Source organism: Benincasa hispida, chromosome 3 (genome assembly GCF_009727055.1).
Source record: "Benincasa hispida cultivar B227 chromosome 3, ASM972705v1, whole genome shotgun sequence".
Lineage (NCBI taxonomy): Eukaryota > Viridiplantae > Streptophyta > Magnoliopsida > Cucurbitales > Cucurbitaceae > Benincasa > Benincasa hispida.
The window spans coordinates 70,011,709-70,036,979 of record NC_052351.1 but is presented as its reverse complement, the minus strand read 5'-3'; the positions used below and the strand labels follow the sequence as shown (position 1 = coordinate 70,036,979).

The following is a 25,271-nucleotide window of genomic DNA, read 5'->3' as shown; positions in this document are numbered from 1 at the left end:
ATAATTCTACAATTTAAAATTTAAAATCGAAAATATGGTTATAATGAAAACACTAAAATGTTATTTTTTATAATTTATATTAGTTAGATGATAGGATCCAAAAACAAATTCTAGTTTGTTTTCGAAATACATATTAGTTTAACTTAGTAAATCTAAAAACATAAATTATTAATAATAATATTATTATTATAAAAAAAAAAAAAAAAAAAAAAAAAAAACAAAAAAAAAACTTGACATTGGATGTGGTCTCCACTCTCCTCCCCTCTCACGTGCTTGTCTTTAGGTTCCATCCCCAACTCAGCCTTTCGGATAAGCACTCCAAAAACTTTCCCTTCCACTGTTCCCATCTTCTCTCTCAATTTCAAATCCCAGAAAGAAAGAGAGAGAGAGAGAGAGAACCCTACGAACAGAGAAGAAGGTAATAGAAGAAAACCAGAGAGGAACCGAGAGAGATATGTCTGTTTTGGGTGCAAATAGTTCTCAGATTCTGTACAGACAACTCCACCAACACCAAATTCTAAGCACTGGGAAGCGTTGTTTTCTCAATACAGATTTTGGGCTTCTTGGTGATCAGCGGCGGAGGGAGCTTAGGATCAAGGCCGAGGCTGGGTTTTGGCCGGACTTATCGCGTCCGGCGGCGGTGGAGATGGAGTCCATTGATGATTCCGATCACCTCGATCGGATTTTGATTCACTCCCAACAACTTTCTCAGCCAATTCTTATTGATTGGTTCGTGTTTCTCTTATCTCTCATTTCCCTTCCATTCCATACCAAGGGCATTTTTGTAATTTCACTTTAGGTATCTGATATTATTGAATAAATTGGCAAATAGGATGGCGACTTGGTGTAGGAAATGCATCTACTTGAAGCCTAAACTGGAGAAACTTGCTGCTGATTATGTTACCAAGTAACCCTCTATGCTATTTTCTTATTCTTAGAAAATAAATCTTAATTTTAATATCTATTTTCAGAAAAAAAAATATATCTTTTTTGGTCGTTAAATTTTGGGACTAATTTCTATTTGACCTTTTAAGTTTCAAAATGTTATATTTTTAGTATTTAAATTTTGAATTTTATTTCAATTTAGTCTCTAGATTTAAAATATTACCATTTTTTACTTCCAGATTTGAGTTTTGTTTCAATTTGATCACTACATTTCAAGATCCACCCTTTTAACCTTACGTTTCACTAAATACTCGTTAATGTCTATTGATTAATTTAAAATAACTAGAAGAATTCTTATGAATTAAGTTTCACAACAGTTTATCACTCTTGAAAATAATTTTAAATTTCACTTCATAATTATTTTAAATTAACTAATAGACATTAGCGCCAATACTTAAACTGAATGTTTAATAAAAAAAAAATATCGATGTTAAAAGTATAAATCTTGAACCCTAAGGACTAAATTGAAACAAAATTCAAATCTCAATGGTAAAATTGCAACATTTTGAAACCTTTAAACTAAATTGAAATCAAACTCAAAATTTAACGACTAAAAGTGTAACATTTTAAAACCGATGAACTAAATAGAAACTAAATCCAAAACTTAGAGACCAAAAACGTATTTTTTTTTTCTTACTTTACAATAATTTACGTACTAATTTTTGTAAAAAATATATATATACTTTTTCAGAGTAAAATTCTACTATGTAGATGTGAATAAGGTCCCTCAATCTTTAGTAAAACGTGGAAACATCTCTGTAAGTATATTCTATAAAGTCCTTTTTGAGCTTCTTCATATCTATACTTTTCTAATTATGTTTTTTTGACCATTTATATATTTTCTCATTCTGCAGAAAATGCCAACAATTCAGGTGACCACTTTTTATTAATTCTCACTCTTAGATGAATTTTGACCCAAAAAAATAAAAAGCTTTTAGGTTAAGTATTTTTTTATTAAAATACTATTTTGGTCCATATATTTTGGGACATATTCTATTTTAATCCATATACTTTTAAATTTGTCCAAATTTTGGCTTTATACTTTCAACCGACCTTAAAACTAGCATTACGGTTGGTTTTTGGTTTGAAGTTAGTTTTTATTTAACTTTGTAAATTATTAGTAAATATTTTCATTTGGATACGTTTACAAACTTTATAGAGGAAAGATTCATTAAATTTTTTTGAAAAAAATAATAATAACCATGAGCTAGTAGTATGGATTAATTTTGTTAGAAAGTATTAGATCGATATTTGGACATCTAAAAATACGTGGACCAAAATAGACCAAGTCCCAATTAAAATAGTATTTTGATCCATTACTTTTGGGTCTTATCTTGTATGAAAGTATTTTTTTAGGAGAAATAAACACCTTTTAATGCTTTTAAAATTCATCTCAAACTTGCACTCAAATGCTTTCAACAAAAACGATACTTCAATTTAAAACATTATAATAGAAAGTATTCCATGATAATTAAATTTCATCTCTTAGTTTTGTTTTCTTGAAATTTATTTTGGAGTCCTTTTACCTCAAATGCTTATGCCAAAAGCACTTTTGTAGTTCCTACCACGACACTTTTAAAGTGTATATTTGGGAATAATGATTGAAGTAGTGATTTTTTTTTTAAAAAAAAAAAATAGGTATAACTACAATTGATTTGTAAAATTAATTTTCATACAATCATATTGATGTTTAGTTTCGAACTCTTAAAAGTGATTTCAAAGATTTAAAAGTGAGTTTAAGGTATTTTGGTTGGTATGAAAAGTGATTTTAGACTTACTAAATTACTAAAAGAGTAAAAAAAAATTATTCTTAAATACAAAGAGAGATTTGGTATTTTGATAAAAGAGGGCAAAATAGGTCAATCATGCCACCAAAATCATCTCTCAACTAATTCTTGAAAAACAATTTTTGATAATTTTAGATTTTTCTGAAATCAATTTCAATATTTGCCCAATATCAAAAAGAAAGTAATTTTAACAATGGCATAAGTGATTTTTTTCTTGTGGCCATGTTTGAGAGCGATTTTGAAATAGTTAAGATCACTTTTGTTATTTTCAAAATCATTCTTAAACATATTTTGAAAACTACGTTTAAAAGTATAGAATTAAACTAACACATTTATTTTGTGGTTTTTTTAGGGAGAATTACTTTTGAGTCTTGTTAAATTACTCCCAAACACTTATTTGGCTATAAATTTTTGAAAGTGGTACAAATGAGCTGTTCATATTTTTGTCTAAAATTATTTATTAGCTTTGGAAAGATGGAGAAATGAAAGCAGAAGTAATTGGAGGGCACAAAGCTTGGCTTGTGATTGAAGAAGTTAGAGAAATGATCCAAAAGTTTGTTTCATAATTCACTTCAAAAACAAATACAAACTTTGTTGATTATTAGTTCAACTTCAACCTTCCCTTAGCTCAAATGGCTTCTCAAAATCTTCATTATTTTCTTTTATATGTTGCTACATTTGTAAACTTCTAATGTACATATATAAGAAAATATCTATGTCAATGGAAAAATATGCATATATGCAAAATGTTGGCAGGTTCAATTTTATATTTCTTCCACATGTGTATCTCCTCATTTTAGATATTAGGTACAACTACTTTACCCTATCTTCATTGTAGTATTTAAAACATGGAAAGTTGCAATAGGTAGGAAATAAACATTAAGACCATTTAAAAAACATAAGAAAATTTTAAATTTTGATTTTCGTTTCTTCGATTATTAGTATATCAAACAATATATCGTATATACTCTTTTCAAAAAGGAATAGATATATATTCCCTCTACCTATAGTTCACAATGTAGAGAGAGACGGTACCTTTAGGTGTGAACCATTGGCCTTGTAGCTTATCGGTTGGCATTGCCACCGTCTCTCTCTACAGTTCACAATGTTTTTCATGTCTCGATATTGAAGAAGTATGTGACAAATCCATCCCATATGGTGAACTTCAAATCATTACAGTTGAATGAGAACTTAAGTTATGAGGAGAAGCCCCCCAAATTCTCACCAGGGAGGTGAAGACTTTAAGCAACAGGGAGTTAGCACTAGTAAAAGTTTTATGGAAGAATAACCAGTTTGAGAAGGCAACATAAGAACAAGAGGTTGGGGTGACAGCCCAATACCCAAAGCTTATCCAGGAATGAACTTTCGAAGACGACAGTTTCTTAAGGTAAGAATAACGTAACATCCCGAATTTTTCAGATAATTTGCATTAAATTATCTTGAAATATTTGGGCATTATTTTGATAAATTGGAGATAAAAATTTAATTGGGAGGCAAGATAATTAACTTAAAAGATATTTGTAAAGAATTGGAATTTTAATTCAATTTAAGGAAAAATTGGATTAATTTATTTTGGGAAAAGTGTGTTTTTAAATTGATTAAATATTTGGAATAATGTAATTTATCTCAACTATTGGATTCTATGTTATCTTTAATTTTAGTTTGGAGCCAAAATTAAGTTAATTGAAGAAGTTAATTGCTTTTGGGATTAGTTTGATAAGAGTTTGAAATTTTTGGATTATTTTAGATACAGATTTGAAAATAAAGGAAACCAAAAGAATTAGGATTTTGAAAATTAAAAGGAATTTGAAATTTAAGAATGAAAGGGGAAATTGTGATTCTAAATTTTATCCTATTTAATTTTGGAGCTTGGATCCAAAATAGAGAAGATAATTAATTTAAATTGGATTGATAAGAGAAATTTGGATTTAATTTAAATTAATTAGATGATGGATTTTTTAATTAATTAAAATATAAATTTCTTAATTAGAGAAAATATCTTATTAAAAAAGAAAATCTAATATATCTACTACTTCAAGTTATGGAATCCCAAATAATTTAGGATTAGGATTATTTTTCTTCTACAAAAACAACAATCCACTTCATTCCAAACCATTCGATTCATTCCAAATGGAGGTCAATTAAAGAGAAAAATCCTTGTTACTTTCATATTTTTTTTTTTAGTCGTTCGCCGTTGTGCGTCTGCCAATCACCGCTGCTTGCTAGATTTTTAGTTGGTGAGTTGATGATGATTTTTCTTTGGATTTCTTGATTGGTTCTTTAGTACACACTTAATTTTGGGCCAAACTTGATTTACCGATTTGGAGTATCGACTCAAGTTTTTGAAAGTCATTAGTGTATTATTCAACAAGCTCTGGAGCTTTGGAGCGCATATTAGGTGAGTATTAAGACTATGAAACTTTTTGAATTAGTTATAAATGTTGGAAATTGGAATTTAAATCCTAAATTATGGTTTATGTGTATATTTGAATCTTTGAGCGATGTTTGGAATAAATTTGGAGCAAACAAAGTGTTTGAGACATTGATTCAAGTTTTTGTCAGAGGTACATTTCTTGGATTAATTTTTAAATTTTAATTTGAGGTAAGTAATCTTACTATTGAAACCACTTTGTACCAGGCGATAAGATTAAGGATAACTTTGATAGTTCTAAGACTATGAATCATGATGTCTGATTAGAGAGGAAATATGAACATATGACTATCTTATTTGATGTATGTGATAAGAATGAGCATGATCTTATTTTATAAGATATTTTACAAGAATGTATGAGCATGATCTAGATACAATTTGACATGTAAGAGGATGAATGAGCTTTATGTTATGATTAGACTCTATTTTATGATGCATGTTATTTATGATAGTGATAATTATCCCCTACCTGTAGTTAGATACCCACTAGAGATTTGTGTTTCTTTCGAGATTTACCAGAGGTGGTGATCTCCTTCGAGATTTCACAAGAGGTTTGTGTTTCCTTCGGGATTCACTAGTGGTTTGTGTTTCCTTCGGGGTTCATCAGAGGTTGTGATCTCCTTTAAGATTTCACCAGAAGTTTGTGTTTCCTTCGGAATTCACCAGAGGTGGTGATCTCCTTCGAGATTTCACCAAAAGTTTGTGTTTCCTTCGAGACTCGCCAAAGGTTAGTGATTTCCTTCGAGATTTCACCAGAGTTTTGTGGGTATATCTCACCTACAATAGGGCGGGTTCAATTATCCACTAAATGGTCATCCCATGGAAAGTAGAGGTTTATGCACGTCTCACTAGAGAGTGGCATCTAGAGGACATAGATGCTTAGCCTAATCTCAGTAGTGTGGTTATTTACTAAGTATTTTATATGCATCTTTTTTTTATGTTATGTTTTTTAAGTAAACGCAAGGACTTATTGGCAAATGACAGAAGAAATCTATGATCGTGCCATTGGGACCAGAGAGATGCTTCTGCTTGTTTTCATATTTTAGTGTTTTAAATTTCAGTCTTAATGTTTGAGTTTAGAGTTTCATTGTTGAAATTTTTACTTATAAAATTTCATGAAATTTATTTTAAACTTATATTTCAGGGGGACCCCATTCAAAGATTTTCAGTTATTTGGATTTTACAAAAGCTATTTACTTAATAAAATTCTTTTGATTTTAGTTAAAATTTATGAGAGTCGTTTTAAGATTTATGCATGTTATAGTAACAGTCTAGTATAAGTCCTAGAAAGTTGGTTCGTTACAGAAACATAGACCTGCGGCATTGGGTATGGTTGAGCGTCGACAGCAGTGCCCTACTTCATGTTCGGGCATCGGAGGAGCGATGCAACAGCTGGACTGAGAGATGCAAACGGCGGCTGGCTAAGAAAATGCGAACGGCGACTGGTTGAACTCAGGCCTTGATGAGCCTCTATGCAAAATGAGGAAAAAAAAGGAAAAATTTGTATGGATGACCCATTTTTTGGGCCCAAAATGTCAAATGACCCATTTTTAAAAAATAATGTCGATTGACCCTCTGTTGACATCATCGCCATACCAAATTAAGTAAATTGCCCTCACCTCTTTGTCTTCTTACCCTTTTACTGAAAACCAACCAAAACTAAAAACTCTTCAAATTTCCCAAATGTAACGGCTTCATCTCGCTCATAAGCTCCGGATGGCTTCGCTACATTTTAAAATCCATCATTTGGTCTTGCAAACGATTCCACTGCCACCCACAAATCGAATATGATCGGTAAATTTTTCAATCTGTACCTGAAAATGTCTTAAACTGATCGGTAATGAGGCTTTGTGATCGTTCTGGGTTTAGAAATGTTGTAAACATATGGTTTTGTGTTTTTTTTTTTTTTCGATGTGTTCTGTGGTTGAAGACGAGTAAAAAGAGAGAATGTGAGCAAGATAAGTGAGAGTGAAATCGACGAGAGCGATATTAGAGAGAACAACACCGGAAAGGGTGGGCCGTTCTGGGGTTTAGAAATACTGTGAATCTATGGCATATTGTTTTTTTGGTTTTCGATGTGTTTTGTGGTGGAAAACGAGTAAAAAGAGAGAATGTGAGTGAGAAAAGTGAGAATTACTAGAGAGAGCGACACCAGAGAGAGCGATACCAGTGAGAGCAATACTAGCGAAAGTGATACTAGCGAGACTTAAACAAAATGTTTTTTACAAATTTTTTCTGAAGGAGTTTACTGATTGAATCTTTATTTCATGTAGGAGTGATTTAAGATGTCAACACGTTTTAGAATACCTATAGTCGACCGATTTCCTGGCCAAGTAATGAGCTTGGCCCATATTGCTAATGCGAACAAGACTATGAAGGGGAAGCTTACCCCAAAGCAGTTAGAGATGTTCAAGAGAACAATTTTTTGGTGATTTGTAGACGTTGACATGGTGTTCAACAACCCAATTATCCATCATATATTGTTAAGAGAAGTGAAGAGCACGAGATCTAACTCAATCTCATTCTCTGTTGGTGGAAAGGTCGTCACTTTTTCGAATGATGATTTTTTGTTGATGACTGGTTTGTGGCGATCCTCTGCGCGATTTGATCAGAATGAGCAGTCCTCGTATGAACTTGCAATCAAGTATTTTGATAATCGAGTNGAAGGATGGTTTTTTGTTGATGACTGGTTTGTGGCGATCCCCTACGCGATTTGATCAGAATGAGCAGTCCTCGTATGAACTTGCAATCAAGTATTTTGATAATCGAGTGACGAATGACACCTTACATGTTCATCTACTAGAAAAAAAATACGAGGAGTTGGAGTTTGAAAATAATGAGGATGCTGTGAAGATCACATTAGTCTACTACACGGAGGTTGCAATGATGGAAAAGAACAAACGGAAAAATGCAATGGACCTTAAAAGTTTTAAAGACATTCAAAACATAGAATACTACAATAGTCTAGACTGAGGTACCATTATTTGGGAGAGGACACTCGATGCCCTAAAGAATGCATTGAATGATAAGAGTAGTCTATACAAAATGAAGGTGAAGGGAAATAAAAATAACGTCGTGAAGTACTCTTTGTGTGGATTTCCGGCGTTCCAGGTAAATTTGTTTAACATAATAACTGTGTTGTTTGATTTAACATTACTATTGTTCTTAATATATATTAAATTTTATTTAAGTATGAACATACGAGATCTTAGCAGCATCAATAGCTGGGAACATTGCGGAGCGAAGGAGCAAGGTGGTTTTGTCTTGCATATTACAATGGTCATGCTCCCACTCAGTGTCCTTCAAAGTAATCAAGAGAGACATATTCGAGTAAAACAATGTACGTTTACTCTATGCATAATATGTTTATTTGGTTGTTAAATTGACACTAACCAATTTACTGGGTTGACTTCTTGACTCTAAATTCAAAATTTTTTTTTATGGACAAAATAGATAATCGCATTTTTAAGTCCTTTTTACTCAAAAATAGTTGAAGCTCTGTCCCATATGAAAAGGTACCCGACATAATCAACTCTCCTCTATGATTTGAAGACACAGATGGTGGAACCACTGAACCTACCGTAAAATAACGCACATCTCTATGATCACGGTCCATTTCATTGAATTTTGTTGATTGCTCATTAACATCCATTGAAGGACCACAGCGTTGCTCTCTGAATGACCACAGCGTTGCTCTCTGAATGACCACAATCCATATAATCAAGTCTAGATGATCTCTCATTACCAACAAGTGAAGTACCACCCAATCCATATAATATCTCAAATGTTTTCCAATACCCAATATCTTCTATCTTTTAGAATTAAAAACATTGAATTATCTTATTATCATAATCCAATTTTGACCATAAAACTAAATATAACTTCAATTAATTCAAATTAATTAAATTAGAATAAATATAGCAAGTTAATTAAATTTTAAATTCCACATTCATTTATCCAAATTTCCTCAAATAAATTTCAAGATTCCCAAATCTCTACCAACATCATTTAAATTACCTATCTTACACCCAAAATCCAGTTTTAGCCTCCATTTAACAAAATGATTGTCCAAACAATTCAAGGTAATTCAACAAAAATTACATGAAAATTTTGGGATGTTACAAATCAAGGTAAGCGTAAGCTAGCTCAGGCACTCGCGATTATCAAAAAAAAAATCCCTTTGTTCATACTATAAATTTGTGTTCATAAATATTAGTGAATCTTACATTAATGTCAATGATCTCACTCTATTTCTGAGGACATGCTGATATGACGAGCAATAAATGGAGGAAGTGAATTTTTTATAACTTGTAGAAATACAAGTTATTGTCTCTCCAAAGTTGGAACAATTATGGTTTTTAATGATAAAATCTTGTCATTCTTGGAGAAAACGCATGGAATTACTTAAGCACTACCAAACTCATACAAAAGAATGTTTATTGTTGAAAGCTACGTCACTAATGCATAATATTGCAGGATTTCAACAAAGATTCTAAGTATCGCAAGTAACGTCAACGCATGGACATGCGTCGGAGGGATTTCAAAGCAACAAAGATTCATTGACTCAAGCTGTTTGTGTCAAATCACCACTTGCAAGCATGGGCATCCGTAGCTAGCAGCGTCTGAAAAGTGTCTGAATGTCAAGCGGTTGACTAGGGTATAGAATTTATTGTCGCCCCATCATCAAGCTGATGAAGAGCAATGCCTACAAATAGAAGAAATCCTACCAGAAGAAAAAGATCAGCTCATTTGTATCATTCCAAAATTTAGAGACTTAGAGCTTTGCTGCTGTGACAAGAACACAAGAAAAAGATCCACCCCCACCATTGATCAAGGAGTGGAGAAACTTAGCTCGAGAGAGAATTTTCTTCCATTTCTTCTACAAGCTAGTTGTACACGAATTTAAATTAAGCCAAAGAGGATAAAAGATTGTACTCTGCAGCTTGACTCTTTTCTTTTCATCTCAATTCTATTCTCTTCATCGCATTCGATTAAGTATTGATCTTATAAAGACAATATGGTTCTTTATGAATTCACATATTTGATCGACTACACTTTGCTACTGTTTATTTCTTGCCTTGTGTTAGATGCATCTATAACTTCATGCAAAGTCCATTTCTAAGCGCTTAAGCCAACATAATCACTTGATAAAAGCTATTTTAGCTTGAATTATTCGAGAGAATAAGCAAGCAAATATAAAGTTAAAAACGCATGGTACATCTAGAGATAGAGGCACTTTTATTGTATTTTGTGATTAACGCATGCATCCTAAAGATAGGAATTTGTGTGGCATTCGCATTGAGGAGTGCTGAATAAAAAGTAAGCAAAAACCTAATGCATTTATAGAGTTATAAGCAAGCAAAGTCATTTCCATCTGCACCACATTCTTGTACGTGTACATTTCACTTAGATCGACGCATACCACTTGCACTGAACACCATTTTCACATGACCCCCTGTTTTTCCACTTGACCTTTTTGTATCTTCTTGCACGCACACAACAAACTTAGTGTAGATAACCCATTCAGCATTCACTTAGGATACTTCTACATTAGCTACAACACAAGCTCTGTGTTAGCTTTGATTCAGGAAAACTTGAACGCATAAAGAGGAGTATCACACGTCCCTTCACGCATCACTAATGCATCGTCAACGCATCATTCACATTTGCACCCTATTTTTTCAATTTCCTCACACAATACACTCCTAAGTTCTTCACATCACGAAGAGAACAAACAATTTTCCATACTCGACTAGAAATTTTACCAAAAATACTAGGAAATTAACTGACACAAATTAACTAACTTAATGGTTAAATAAAAAACAGAAAATATATACTAAAAAATGCTTAAACTAGAAACTTAGGAAAATCTTGAAAGATTAAAAAATTTATTTAGCAAGCAAGCACTGAATGAGATCTTCTCGTCGCATGGTGTAAAGCTAATCTTCCACTCTTCAATTCTTGAGGCATAGGCATATTTGGATGTGATTTTGAACTCCGAGATATATCTTTAAACCAATTAAAATATTCTAATCAGTTAAATAATATGTTTTGGATTCACAACCAAAGTGATTTTAACTATTTTAAAAATACTCTAAAAAAAATGCTGAACCACTTTAAACCTAGGCAACTAGCATCTGTTCTTTTTGCACATACATACTAAAATATTGTCACAAACACTTCCAAAAATGAGAACAATTTACCAAAATTCTAAAAGAATTGAAGATCCTTTTAACAAACAAAAAATACTCAGCTCTGATGTCAATGAAATACAGCTAAAGGGCATTTTGAATCCTGTTGGATACTTATATACCTTTACCAATGTCAACTTTACACTCATACAACCTAAAATACAACATACAATCAAAACCCTACAAGATATATATCAAGATTTTAGTACCTTAAAGAAGTATCAAACACTTGTATATTTTGAGAGATCACCTTGAAGTGAAGAACCGAAAAACAACCAAATAGAATGTACAGAATGTACCCAGTTACGTCGTATGAGCAGCGTGTGTCCTCGACGCCCAAATACCAAACACCAAGAACCAAAAGACGAACAAAATGGCCCAGTATCGTGCAGGTCCGTATTTTATCCTGGTAAGCACAAACTGCAGATATGGAAATAATAGAAGTTAGGAATCTGAGCATTGAAGTTCCCCAAATTTTCATCGGTAAAATGATTAATGCCAATGTAAAGAAAAAATGTTAATAAATAAATAACACATGCATCTCAATTTCCAGCGATAAAACAATGGGGCTTTCCAGTGGGTACACAACCCTTCAAATGTGAACATACGTACAGTTGTAAACACACATACAATATTATCACTTAAAATTTAAAATTATAAACATTGAAGAAATCGATGGACCTTCAAATATAAGGATTCATGCTCATTTTTTTTTTTTTTTTTTTTTTTTTTTTTTTGAAGAGGAAACAAGTCTTTTTATTAATGTATAAAAAAACTATTCATTTTAGAAGTTTGTTAGAANTTGAAGAGGAAACAATTTATACTATACATTACTCAATGGCTTCTTGGTATAAATTTTCTCCCATCCTTCAATACTATCGCTTTACCTCTATATCCAATTGGAGAAGTTTTTTTGTAATACCCTTGGATTTGAGCTCTCCTCTTTTATAATTTAATATGATCAATGAAGTTGTCTCGTATTAAAAAAAATGATTTAAAAAATATAATAAAAATAACTAATAACTTCAAAAGTCAAGAATTTGATAAACCAAGGTCCTAAGTTTCTTTTCCTCCCCTTATTGGTATGCTTAAACTCAATGGATAGTCCTGCCTGCCCTGGGGTCGCGTCGAGAGCGTCGTCATTTGGAGAGACGGGGAAAGAGTCCATGGAGGCAGTGTCAAGGCCGTGACACGGTACCGAGGTTGGATCAATCACCGTAGTGTCGCGATGATGTGCGCTAAGGACTTGAATTTAAGCCATTCGCACGATGGTGCACGCGGGAAGCCAACGTGTGCCCCCACCTGCACGAGTTGTGTGGGGGGCAACGATGCATGATGCTCAGGCTGACGAGCCCTTGGCCAGAAGCCTCCCGGTGCAACTTGCGTTCAGATAAGAGCATGTTTTGGTATGCCATCTAAATTCTACTTTTTGATAGAAGATCAGAATTCCATCAGTCATCGAAGTTTGAAGTTTTGCTGCCATTCTTTGGTTCTTTGCTTTGATGGGTTTTGTTAGGTTGTTTGTGTTCTTCATTTTTTATTTTTTTACTTTTTATTATTTTAGGTTTTAGTTGTTTGAGAGAAGTTATTTTGTTCCTTTTTTGGTTTTTTGGTTTTTTGTTATATGAGCTCGTGGATGTTCTTTGGTTTTCTTTTGGAACTTTTCTCTTGAAGGCTGCTGTTTTAACCCATTTTATTCAGTTTGGTTTTTGGTTTTTCCCTTTATAAAATATATATAAATTTTGAAATATTTCTTCAAAATGAAAAACAAAAGATGAGGTAACAGCTACCAATAGCATATATTAGTCAAACTAGAAATGAAAAATGAGAAATGAGAAATGGGAACATTGATAAAACTTCCTCTAAAACAGCAGTAACGAGAATAACATAATTTAACATTTACTTATCCAACAAGCAGCGAGTCTGAGAGCCTCTCCTCCTCTCCCAGCTCCTACCAAACTAAAAATACAGGCATGCCCCTAGATTCTAAGCAGGCCCCATGTATCCACCATCCACTAGTTCTAAATCTTGTGAGGACTCTTAGGTGATAGCAAGAAATATATAGCGAGGTCAATGACATATAGGGCTAGAGATTTGAACCTTCGACCTTTTGCCTGAAGATTTAATATTCTTACCAGTTGAGCAATGCTGAAATTGGACATAACATGCTCTTATTATTTAGATCACCTTTAACAGTCTCCCTCGATATTTGGTGGGCAAGAAAATCTAAAGCTTCCTTGGACACTAAGCAGCAAGTTTATATTATTTCCATTTAGCTACTAGTGTTACAAAGTCTACAGAACTAGCTTCAGGTGTTTCCTTGTACTCCGTTAAATTGCAACAGAAAAAAGTATCATCAAAAACCACAAAAGCAAACTCATGCAAATATGTTTTGAGAATTTCAGTCATTAAGAAATATAATATGGAAGGAGCATTCAGGAGGTTGAAAGGCATCACTAAAACTTCAGCATCCCTTGTGAGTATAATACTGTTTTGGGAATGTCCTCCCATTTAACTTGAATATGATGGATGGTCCCCAAACTTCACATATCATATTTTCATTACTTGCTGGACTTGAAAGTATCTTTAAGGTCACAAATAGAGTAACAGTTCTAGCGGGGTCAAATAATGTTAATGTACTACAAGGGTAATCTGACTGACATAGAAAATACAACTGAGACCCCCAATTATATTCATGTCCGAGAGAAGGGCAAAAGGGGAATGATACTTGGAGAGAATGATTTCAAGGGGACGACTTGACAGTTGTGCAAATCAAGGAGTTGGGGACCACGGAAAAAGGGTTTATGAGGGGTTTTTGGCAAAGGGAATTGGGTGTGAAGAATATTGAGGAAGAAGCTGAGGCTTAGAAGAGAATTCATCTTGCTCTCTCGAATGTGCCGGTGATATGGTTCTATATTTCTTGTTACTCTGTTTTTGCTCGTTCTTTGATCTTTCTTTATTCTAATAGTTGGAACCATCATTATTTTTATCAATATAGAAATTATTACCCGTACTGAGTGCAGGACATTTGATTCCTAACAACAACATGCTACTCTAAAAGCATAAGCATCTCCCCAGCTTCCTCTTTGTGTCCCGGACCGTTCACATACTTAGTCCTTAATTCCATAAGATATTTTAGGATACTTCCTAACTAAAATTAAGATATGAAATATATGGAAATATAAGGAAGAACTACAAGACAAACCAAGTATAAAGGCACTTGTAATCTCCCTCTTTAGTATGCTAACTCAAGCCTTAGATCACTCCACAAAATGCCCATCTCCCCTCACTCACCCTCCTATTTATAACAAGACACACTAACTCCCTATCTAATTACTCTTGTCCCCCTTACTAATAACATACTAATATCCTTAACTAGGTTCCCTACAAAATACTCCTAGGGATCCTTGCAAAATTTTATTATAGCTTTAAAAAAACACCTTTAACCAACATAAAGCTGGAACCTATCAACAAATTCTTGTCTTTCTCCCCAATTTTAAATTTCATGACCAACTATGTTAAGATAACATGAATGTTCTCTAATGATTCTACACCTGCAACCCCAAAATAAAACATCCAAACAACTCATTCCAAGGGTAAAAAATTCTCAACTACCTTCCATCTTGTGCAATGTAAGCACACTACTATTCCTCGATGGACTCCTTCCCATCATTTATACATGTGAACAGCAAAACCAATGCCGGCAAAAGAATGCTCCCTTCATGTGACATCCCAAATTTTGAAGTAATTTAAATTTTATTATCTTGAATTATTTGGGACTTATTTTGAATTTTGAGGTTAAATTGAATTATTGTGCAAGGATAATAAATTTTAAATTTGCTTTGATGAAGGATTTGGAAGTTTAAATTTAATTTAAGGAGAGTTTGGATTTAACGGATTGGGAGTAGATAATTAATTTGAATCAAATTTATAAGAGAATTGATTTAAATTTATTTTTTCAAAAGGATTTTGGATTAAAAATTTTGGAGGGATATTTGGAATTCAAGAAGGAAAAGGAAAGGGTTTTGCTTATATATATATACACACATTAGTTTAGGGTAAAAATTAAAGATGAATTAAAAAAAAAAGAAAGAAAATAAGGAATCTCTCTCTCCCAACCCCGCATGAAGGCCCCCCTCCCCCGGTCTCTGTTTTCTTCTTACATGAACACCACCGCCGCTGTTTTCTTCTTACATGAACACCACCGCCGCTGAAGCTCTAGTCGCGCCGCCTCTATTTGATCTCTGCCGACACCACCGGCTTCTTCAGCCGCTCACTCTGCCGCCCGTCCTACGAGTCGAGCCGCCACCAACATCCGCACATATCTGCAACTATCTATCCCAGTCGTCAATTCGTCATCCAGTCATTAGCCGTCGTTCAGTAGCTGTTCACGCATACGCTCGCCGCTGGTTCGTCGCACCGCTTAGTTGGGTGTTGTACGTTGCCGCCACTCATCGCGGGTCTCCACCACAAGAGATCTTTGTTGGATCTGTTCAAACAGCCACCGATTTTCGTCGGTCTTGCCTCTGTTTTGGCCACCAAAATTCACAAGGTGTTTAGTAAGTCCTTGGATCTTGAATATGGGTGGTTTTCAGACGTTTTTGAATGGCCACTTAGTTTTGGGATTAATTTGATATAAACCTATTATGTTTGGATTTTTAGATTCAAGATTTGGAAGAATTCAAGGCGTTGCCCATCCAGTTTGAGAACAATTCCGACGGAAATTGTTAAAATTCGGTGAGTTTAGTTTGGGATCTTGCTATTTTGTGAATACCTATTTGGTTGACATGGGTTTAATTAGTGTTTGGATTTTTTATTTGGGTTTGAAGCTCCTCAATTTGGTTTATGTCTAGGTTGGATACCGGATTCGAAACTTAGGAGTAGTTCCAGATTAAGTGGACATTTCGGGTAAGTGTTTTGGATTCGTTGGAGGTGAATTCGTGATTTGGGTTATACTCTTGATTGGAATTAAATTTTGGTTTTTACTTTAGGGTTCAATTCAAGATTTGTTTTAGGCAAGGAAGAGAATAAATTTACTTGATTGGGCTTAAATTCTGAGGTAAGTAATCTTACTACTGAAACCGCCTTTGTGCCAGGCGATACAGTTTTGATATTATTGACTCTCTAAGACTATGTAATCATGATGTCTAATTAGAAAAAACATATGAGCATTGGATACTTCTGTTGATATGTGATAGAACCCGGATATATTGAAATATAAAAAATATCGAAAATGCATGATAAACCAAGTGTTCGAGGTACTTGGACCCTCCCAATCTTGAGATAACCCTCAAGCCCTAATTCATATGCAAAATATTGCTTACCTCCTCCATTCCCCTCTCCCTCTATTTATAACCAACAATTATAATTAACTCCCTATCTAATTCCTATTATGCCCTTAATACCCTAATAATCCCCTAATACCGATTCTATCATTATCAGCCCCTAAAACACACCTTGTCCTCAAGGTGTGGGTACACAACCATTTTTTTTTTTTTTTTGTTTAAGGAATCATAAAAAAAACAACCCAAAGTTAATGTTAATATCAGCCCCAAAACTGCCTTTGAGATCGAATGGGCTGCCATTACTCCTTAAAGCCAGCCCATCAGCCCAACAAACAGCATGCCAAAATAACCCACGAGATGGCCAACTACCCAGATTCTTCTTCCTAAAAACCCACGTGACTAGGGTTTCATTTCATTTTTTTTTTTAAATTATTTTCCTCTGCTTTTTCGTGAATCCCTCTCCTAACAACTCTTTTCGTGAACCCTTTTCACCATGGCCGCCCTTCACGAAGCTTGCGCCGCCACTGGTCTTTAGTAAACCTTCGCCTTGCTTTTTTTTTTTTTCTCTTACGAAAACTGCAATGTCGCCATCTCCAAGTCCAGTTCCCCGGCCATTCACACGTTTTTCGTTGACCTCCATCAATGATTTCTTCACGATACTCCATCGACGCCTACTCTCGATTTTTGTCTCCAGGAATCGACGGCGACCTCTCTTCAGACCTCTATAACACCACATCAATCCCTCTGCGGCCTCTTCTCGACCCTTGCATCAACCTTTCTTCCAAATTTTCATCTCGGCCCACACTTGCACATACGAACGACTGTCTCCGCTGGCTATTACTCTTCTTTGATCTTTATTTTCGTGTGAATCGTCCACCCACGCCACCGCTTCACAGTTCTTACGATGGCACCTCCAACTTTTCATCTCCACCCTTCGAAGCCGCAATCGCCAACGATTTCCCTTGAAACGTCTTTGGCCAGCGATTGCTCCTTGCCGGCAGATCTCTTACGGACTCCTTGCCTTTTCCGCTTTAAAACCATTTTCTGAACTTCGATAAGTTTTCAAATGTCGTCGAACTGTCGATTGGCCTTTCGTCTTCATATTCTTCGATAGTTTCCCCATCTTTTTATTCTTTTTTATACTGCTTTTACAGAAGCCATGTGTTCTGGTTTGTTGTACATATCTTCTTCTTTGCTTCTGCTCGGCCTTGTTTTCCCTCTTTTCCTTAATTTTTTTCTTCACATGATGATTCAGAGGCCTCATTCTTTCTTCTCCCTCACTGGTTGGAGTGTTTTTCTCGTCCTCGATGATTGATTGTGCAATTTTTTGCACAGGATCAGTTTCCATCACATTTTTCTTTGATTCCACTGAGGCTGATTCCATAATTCCTCTCTCTTCATCGGTCACCGTTTGCTCTGATGAAGCACTTTGATCACCGCCCATCCAAGTCTCCAGGCGATATAAAACCAAATTCAACTGATTCGACATAAATTCAAGCTTCTCGCTAAGCTTTCTAAATTGCAAATTCATCTTCTCCTCCATTTCAGCTTGCTTTTCTTCCACAATGATCATTCTGCTCTTCATTTTTCCCACCATGTCCAGAAAACTGCTCTGATACTAACTTGATAGAACCCCTATATTGAAATATAAAAAGATATCGAAAATGCAAGATAAACCAAGTGTTCGAAATACTTGGACCCTCCCAATCTTGAGATAACCCTCAAGCCTTAATTCATATGCAAAATATTGCTTACCTTCTCCGTTCCCCTCTCCCTCTATTTATAACCAACAATTATAACTAACTCCATATTTAATTCCTATTATGCCCTTAATACCCTAATAATCCCCTAATATCGATTCTATCAATATGTTATGAGCATGAGCATGATCTAGTTTTTATAAGATGTTTTGTAATGAATGAATGAGCATGAACTAGATCTTATATGGCACGTTATGAGAATGTATGAGCTTAATGTTATGTTTCTATGTTGTGGGACTATGTTCTATGTTGAATGATATTTATGTTAGTGATAGTTGCCTCCTACCCATAGTCATGTACCCGCCAGAGGTTTGTGTTTCCTTCGAGATTCACTAGAGGTTACTGATCTCCTTCGGGATTTCACCAGAGGTTTGTGTTTTCTTCGAGATTCACCAAAGGTTAGTGATCTCCTTCGGGATTTCACAAAGGTTTGTGTTTCCTTTGGAATTCACCAGAGGTTAGTGTCTCCTTCGGGATTCACCAGAAGTTAGTGATCTCCTTTAGGACTTTACTAGAGGTTAGTGATCTCCTTCGAGATTTCACCAAAGGTTTGTGGGTACATCTCATCTACAGTTGGGCGAGTTTAATTTTCCACTAGATGGCCATCTATGATAAGTAGATATTTTTGCATGTCCCACTAGAATGTTGCATTTATTGGATATAAATGCTTAACCTGACCCTGATAGTGGGCTACTTACTAGGTATTTTATACTCATTCTTTATCATGTTTCTTTTTTAGGTAAAGGTAAGAGCACACCGACAAATGACAGACGAAATCCGTGATTGTGCTACTGGGACTAATCAGATGCTTCCTCTCGTGTCTTTTTATATGTTTTCATGTTTTAAAACTTAGTCAGTTATTGAATTTAGAGAACTCTCAGATTTTAGATAATATTTTCTAGTGATGTTTAATTTTCTTTTATTTAATTAAGGGTATCCTGTTAAATGAATTTCAGTTATTCACTTTTAATAAAAGTTAATTATTTTATAGCATTTACTTGGTTTTTGCCCATCCATGAAAAGTGTCATTTTGAGGTGAGTGCATGTGTATATTAACGGCCTAGTACAAGTCCTAGAGAGTCAAGTCGTTACAATTGATAGAGGGAGATTTTCTTTGCCAAAAATAAAAACTATTTTATGGTTCGACCTGTAACTTGGGCAATGTATGAGAGAGTGAGAGAGAGCACAATCTGTACCCCTTTTGGGTTAAGAACTCCAGAAGTTTTGTTCTCTCATTTCCTTTTGTTTTAAATTATGGCCAATAGGAGAGCTTTTTGTAGTCTGCCTAGCTACCTTTGAATGCCACCCTTAGTCCATTCCAACCATAGATATATTACTAATGAATAAAATTGTTTCCTACAATAAAAGGAATTGCCAGAAAAGCAAACTCAGGGGCAAATAAAATGCATTATACTCACAAAGCGGAAGAAAACCACAACTGTTAAGGCACAAACTCCTCCAAGAAGAATATGAAGGCCACTTTTCGCAGTTTTCTGCACCAAAATAGAAATTCTTTTTAAGGTATATCAAGAAACAGTCAGAATCGAATGAAACCCAAAAGGATATCACGTTGGAGAAAAGAAAAAGAAAAATAATTCTGTAGTCATATTTATACATTTTATATTATTCATGCTTTCTTTTCTCTTTTTAATGATCCTGTTAGGTATCCAAATCTGCAAACAAAATATACCCAACAAGACAAATCCCCAGAAACAGAGCAATGCTCTAAGATGTTTTGTTTATATACTTCAAGGGAAAGATAACAATGAAAATCAACTATGCTCAAGAACAAGATAATGTGAGAAATAGCAAAAAGGAAAACAAGAACCAGCCAATTCGAGAGGGTCGGGAATCTCTCCTCCAAGAGCTGCTCCAGCTTCACCAAAATATTTCGCACCCCCTCAGCCTCTTCCTCTATTCTGTTTTGTAACCAAATTCTCAACCGTTTAGTGGTCCCCTCTCCATCATTTCCCTCGATTTCCATCCCCCTGATTATTCCTTCCCTCATTTATGATTTTTGTTGTAATTCCCTTTCTACCCTTTCTTTTATATGTGTGAATAATCGGGGTTTAACAATACCGCTCACATCGAAACACCTTGTCCTCAAGGTGGAACTGGAGAAATTGTTTATTCATTAAATATACCAACTCCTAAGTTGCTTCACTCTCTGGTAATCCCTTCCACTTTACTAACCATTCGTTTGCAGCTAACTCCCCATTCCAACGTATCCCTAAAACGTTTTCTGGCATCACTTGGAGTTCAAATTCTTCGGTCAACACTGGTGGATGGTGCTGGACTTGAGTAGACTGTCCCAACTTCTTTAATTGCGAAATATGAAATACATTGTGGATATTTGCTTCAGATGGCAGCTCTAATCTATGGGCCACTTTCCCAATTCGTTCTTTGACCTGGTATGGCCCATAGTATTTAGGTGCTAACTTCTCACTCCTTTTGCGGGCCAAGGATCTCTGTCTATAAAGTCATAGTTTAAGATAAACTTCATCTCCTTCCTCAAATTGTAGTTCTCTCCTATGAATGTCAGCTTGCTTCTTCAACCGATTTTGAGCCACCACAAGGTGTTCTTTTAAAGCATTTAGGGCAGCATCTCTCACCAACAACAATTGTTCTACCAAGTCATTCGTGGTCTTCTTCTCCCCCTATGAGACCAAGGGAGGGGGTTTCTTCCAAACACTGCTTGATATGGAGTGGTCTTAATCGAAGTGTGAAAAGTTGTGTTATACCAATACTCGGCCCACGGAATCCATTTGCTCCATTTAGTTGGTTGTTTGTTGCAAAAACACCTTAGATACATTTTTAAACAACGATTTACTCTTTCCATTTGTTCGTTCGTTTGTGGGTGAAAAGAGGTACTTCGTTTCAGCACTGTGCCCATCATGTAAAACAATTCTTTCCCGAAGTGACTTAGGAAGATTTTATCTCTGTCGGTTACAATTGACTTTGGGATTCCGTGATGTTGTATGACTTCTTGAATAAGAAGATCTGCTACTTGCTTCGCTAAAAACGGATGGCGCAATCTTATAAAGTGAGCATATTTGCTCAGCCTATCCACAACAACCATTATTGAATCATATCCCTCTGATTTTGGAAGCCCTTCTATAAAGTCCATCGCCAGATCATCCCAAATTTGGTCCAGAATTGGTAAGGGTTGTAGCAGCCCTAGTGGTTTTAAGGACTTTGTTTTGTTGCATTGACATATCTCACATTGTTCCACATACCTCTTCACATCCGCCTTCATTCCTTGCCAAAATATCTCACTTGACATTCTTTTATAAGTACGTAGGAACCCCGCCCCTAGCACCAAATTGTGGAAAGTACGGAGAAGTGATGGTATTAGTGATGAGGTCTTTGAAATCACTAACCTTCCCTTATATAACAGCCTTCCATGTTCCTATTGGTATTTAGGTTTTCCTTCTGGGTTATCCTTCATAATGGAGATGATCTTCTGTAACTCTTCATCTTCATCGACCTCCTTGAGTACCAGCTCTATATCCAATAGGGATGGTGTGGTGAGCATGAATAACTCGACCGTGGAAGGTAATCACAACAATGCATCAGCTGCTCTGTTTGGAAGCCCCGGCTAGTAAAGTATTTTGAAATCATATCCCATTGACTTTGTCAACCATTTCTGGAATTGGGGTTGTACCTCCCACTATTCAATCAGAAACCTTAAGGTTTTTTGATCTGAGATGATCGTGAATTTAGTCCCCAGTAGGTAATGACACCACTTTTGTACTACTAACACAAATGCCATCAACTCCCTTTCATATATTGATTTTTCCTGTGCCCGAGGAGACAATTTTTGGCTGAAGTATGCAATTGGTTTAGAGTTCTACATGAGTACTACCCCTAGCCCAAGTCCGGATGCATCCGTTTCAATTACAAATGGCAATGAAAAGTCTGATAGAGCTAATATAGGGATAGTTACCATGGCCCATTTCAGTTCCTCAAACGCTTGTTGGGCTTGTTCGTGAAGTAGTTGTGTCAATGGAGCTGTGATCTGCCCATATCTTTTCACAAACCTCCGATAATACCCGGTAAGCCTCAGAAAGCCCCTGAGTTCTATCACGTTCTTTGGCTGTGGCCATTCCACCAATGCTTTGATTTTCTCTCCATCAGCTTCTACCCCTTCTTGAGGTACCCAATGTCCCAGATATTGGATCCTATTTAATGTTGAACACCACTGCTAGATGCATTTCATGAGTAGAGATATCCAGGCTGTAGATAAGGATATCATCGAAAAATACTAATATAAATCTCCTTAGAAACGTCCTGAATATCTGATTCATCAGTGATTGAAAGGTTGCAGGCGCATTGGTTAGGCTGAACGACATTACAAGGAATTCGTAATGTCCTTCATGATTTCTAAACGCTATCTTTTCTATATCCTTCTCCCTCATTCGAATTTGGTGGTAGCCTGAACGTAGATCCAATTTTGAATAAAGCGCAAACCCATGAAGTTCATCCAATAGCTCTTCGGTGACAGGAATTAGGAATATATTTGTCGCTGTTATTTGATTCGTCTCTATAATCCACACAAAATCTCCAGCCCCCTTCTTTCTTTTTGACCAGCAGTACAGGACTTGAATATGGACTACGGCTTGGTCTGATTATTCTTGCCTCTAACATTTCCCCCACCATCTTCTCGATCTCCTCTTTCTAATGATGCTCATATTTATACGGCCTCACATTGACCGGTGGTTGTCCTTGAGTGATGATCTGATGATCAATCTCCCGTTTGGGAGGTAATTCCGTTGGAACCTCGAAAATATCCTCATTCTCGTTGAATAGAGATTGAATCATCACCGGAAGTACTTCGTCCTTCTTGCTTTCCACATTTGGAATCACATCCTGATTATCTGTGATCTCCAAATTTTGAAATTCAATCAAGAACCCCTAGTCCTCTTCTTCCTATACTTTGGTTAAAGCTTTCAATGAAATTTCCGCTCAGGTCAACGACAGGTCACCTTTTTGCATAACTATCCGATCTCCCTCCGTGAAGCACATTGCTAATGAGGGCCAATGTACTCCCATGAACCCTGTTGTGATCAGCCATTGCATTCCCAACACCACGTCCATCTTCCCCAAATCTATTGGAAGAAAGTTAGCATTGACTACCAGCTCCTATAGCTTAACTATCACTGGTTGCAAATTCCAGTTCCTTTCACTGACTCTCCGTTGCCAATAACAACTCCATAATTTTCCATTCTGGTGACTGGTAGCTTCAAACTTTTGATTAATCATCGAATTCATCTCTGGGTTCTCTTTGATTTCTTCGACCTCCACCTCTTCTTCTCCTCTTCTTCGGTAGCTAAAATAACATTAGTTTATGATTTTCTCTTACCTTGCAACGATGGCCGTGCCAGTACTTATCATTGCAACGAAAGCAAAGTCCCTTCTCCAAACGCTCTCTATATTCACGGTCGGAGAGTCGTTTTACCCGTGGCTCCTCCCTCATTGGATTCCCTCTAATCAGAATCGAAGCTTGGCGGTTGTCCCCCCTTCGGCTCCTTTAGGGTTTCCTTTCACCATGACACTGTTATTTTTAATTCTGCTTTGGGCTTCCCCCTTTCCAGGTCCAACAAGGCCCAATTCATTTAGGACAAGTTTGAAGGCTAGGTTACAATCATTCACGAGTTGGGCCTCTCTCATACACTCATCTAAGCCCAACGGATGTCGGCAGATTACCTCGGCCTGCAACGCTGGCTCCAATCCATTTAGGAACGCATCTGTGAGTATGTTTTCAGCCATCTCCGATAGCGGTGCCGAGTAAGTGACGAATTTCTTCACGTACTCCTCATAACTTCCTTCCTATTTGATCCGTAACAACCTTGCTCTAAGCCTGCCTTCGCTAGTGGGTCGATAACGCTCGAACATTTTTTTCTTCAATTCATCCCAGGACGTGATCGCCTTCCAGTTATGGCTCCATTGGAACCAGTCAACTTCGTCAATAGCGAAACTCACCACAACCACTATCACTTTCTCCGCATCATTGAGCTCATGGATCTTGAAATAATGTTTTGCCCTGTAGACCCAGGATTTCAGGTTCTCTCCCGCAAAAATCGGCATCTCCAATCTCTTGTACTTGCTCTTATCAGCCCCTCCTGCTCCGTGACTTGATGTGGAGTCCACCTCTTCCAACTTGCCCTTCATCTTGAGTTAGGATCCATCAACTATCCCAGAATCATCATTCTTCCTCATCGAGTTGTTTTCTCGCACAGCTTTTGATAGTTTTTCCATACTCTTTACAGAGACCTACGATTAAGCTCTTCATTTCCTAAATCTCTTTTGCACTCGCTTCCATCCTTTCCTCGATTTGCTTATGTGCCATCTACCTTGTTCACCCAGGTTGGAATGGCTCTGATACCAATTTGTTAGGTATCCGAATATGCAAACAAAATATACCCAACAAGACAAATCCCCAGAAACAGAGCAATGCTCTAAGATGTTTTGTTTATATACTTCAAGGGAAAGATAACAATGGAAATCAACTATGCTCAAGAACAAGAAGATAATGTGAGAAATAGCAAAAAGGAAAACAAGAACCAGCCAATTCGAGAGGGTCGGGAATCTCTCCTCCAAAAGCTGCTCCAGCTCCACCAAAATATTCCACACCCCCTCAGCCTCTTCCTCTATTCTGTTTTATAACCAAATTCTAAACCGTTTAGTGGTCCCCTCTCCATCATTTCCCTCAATTTCCATCCCCTTGATTATTCCCTCCCTCATTTTTTATTTTTGTTGTAATTCCCTTTCTATCATTTCTTTTATATGTGTGAATAATCGAGGGTTTAATAGATCCACACAACTTCAATAATTAATTTAAAAAATTAAAAAATATTATTAAAAATTTAAAA

General features: G+C 35.8%; 2 protein-coding genes and 1 long non-coding RNA gene across 8 annotated transcripts in view; 2 read left to right on the top strand and 1 right to left on the bottom strand.

Annotated features, from left to right (window-relative positions):
• Window positions 1–295: 295 nt before the first annotated feature.
• Window positions 296–3,508, top strand: LOC120074386 (thioredoxin-like 3-1, chloroplastic). Of its 2 annotated transcripts, none has more exons than XM_039027490.1 (5): window positions 296–729; window positions 833–907; window positions 1,637–1,703; window positions 1,800–1,817; window positions 3,207–3,508. In XM_039027490.1, exons 1-5 carry the CDS (start codon window positions 455–457, stop codon window positions 3,216–3,218), a joined length of 447 nt encoding a protein of 148 aa, XP_038883418.1. In that variant the 5' UTR covers window positions 296–454; the 3' UTR covers window positions 3,219–3,508. The 2 variants fall into 2 exon arrangements, with proteins under 2 accessions (XP_038883418.1, XP_038883417.1); XM_039027489.1 differs by having other exon boundaries at window positions 3,197–3,505.
• A 4,368-nt stretch (window positions 3,509–7,876) lies between these two features.
• Window positions 7,877–9,767, top strand: LOC120073015. The gene is made up of 3 exons (XR_005480668.1): window positions 7,877–8,274; window positions 8,379–8,503; window positions 9,640–9,767. It is a non-coding gene; the product is annotated as an uncharacterized LOC120073015 (long non-coding RNA).
• The window catches only part of LOC120073014, a 19,026-nt gene continuing 3,188 nt past the window's right edge, over window positions 9,434–25,271 (bottom strand). Inside the window, exons 3-5 of one of the 5 annotated variants that reach the window (XR_005480666.1) lie at window positions 19,818–19,892; window positions 11,564–11,774; window positions 9,434–11,171 (exon numbers count right to left, since the gene is read on the bottom strand). Coding sequence is in view for 3 of the 5 variants with exons in the window: in XM_039025564.1 (XP_038881492.1) it covers window positions 11,658–11,774; window positions 19,818–19,892 (192 nt within the window). In the remaining 2 variants the exon portion in view is untranslated. Of the gene's footprint in view, window positions 11,172–11,343; window positions 11,775–19,817; window positions 19,893–25,271 lie in introns of those variants that run through there. The other 4 variants (XM_039025564.1, XM_039025565.1, XR_005480667.1 and 1 more) reach the window with 4 other exon arrangements.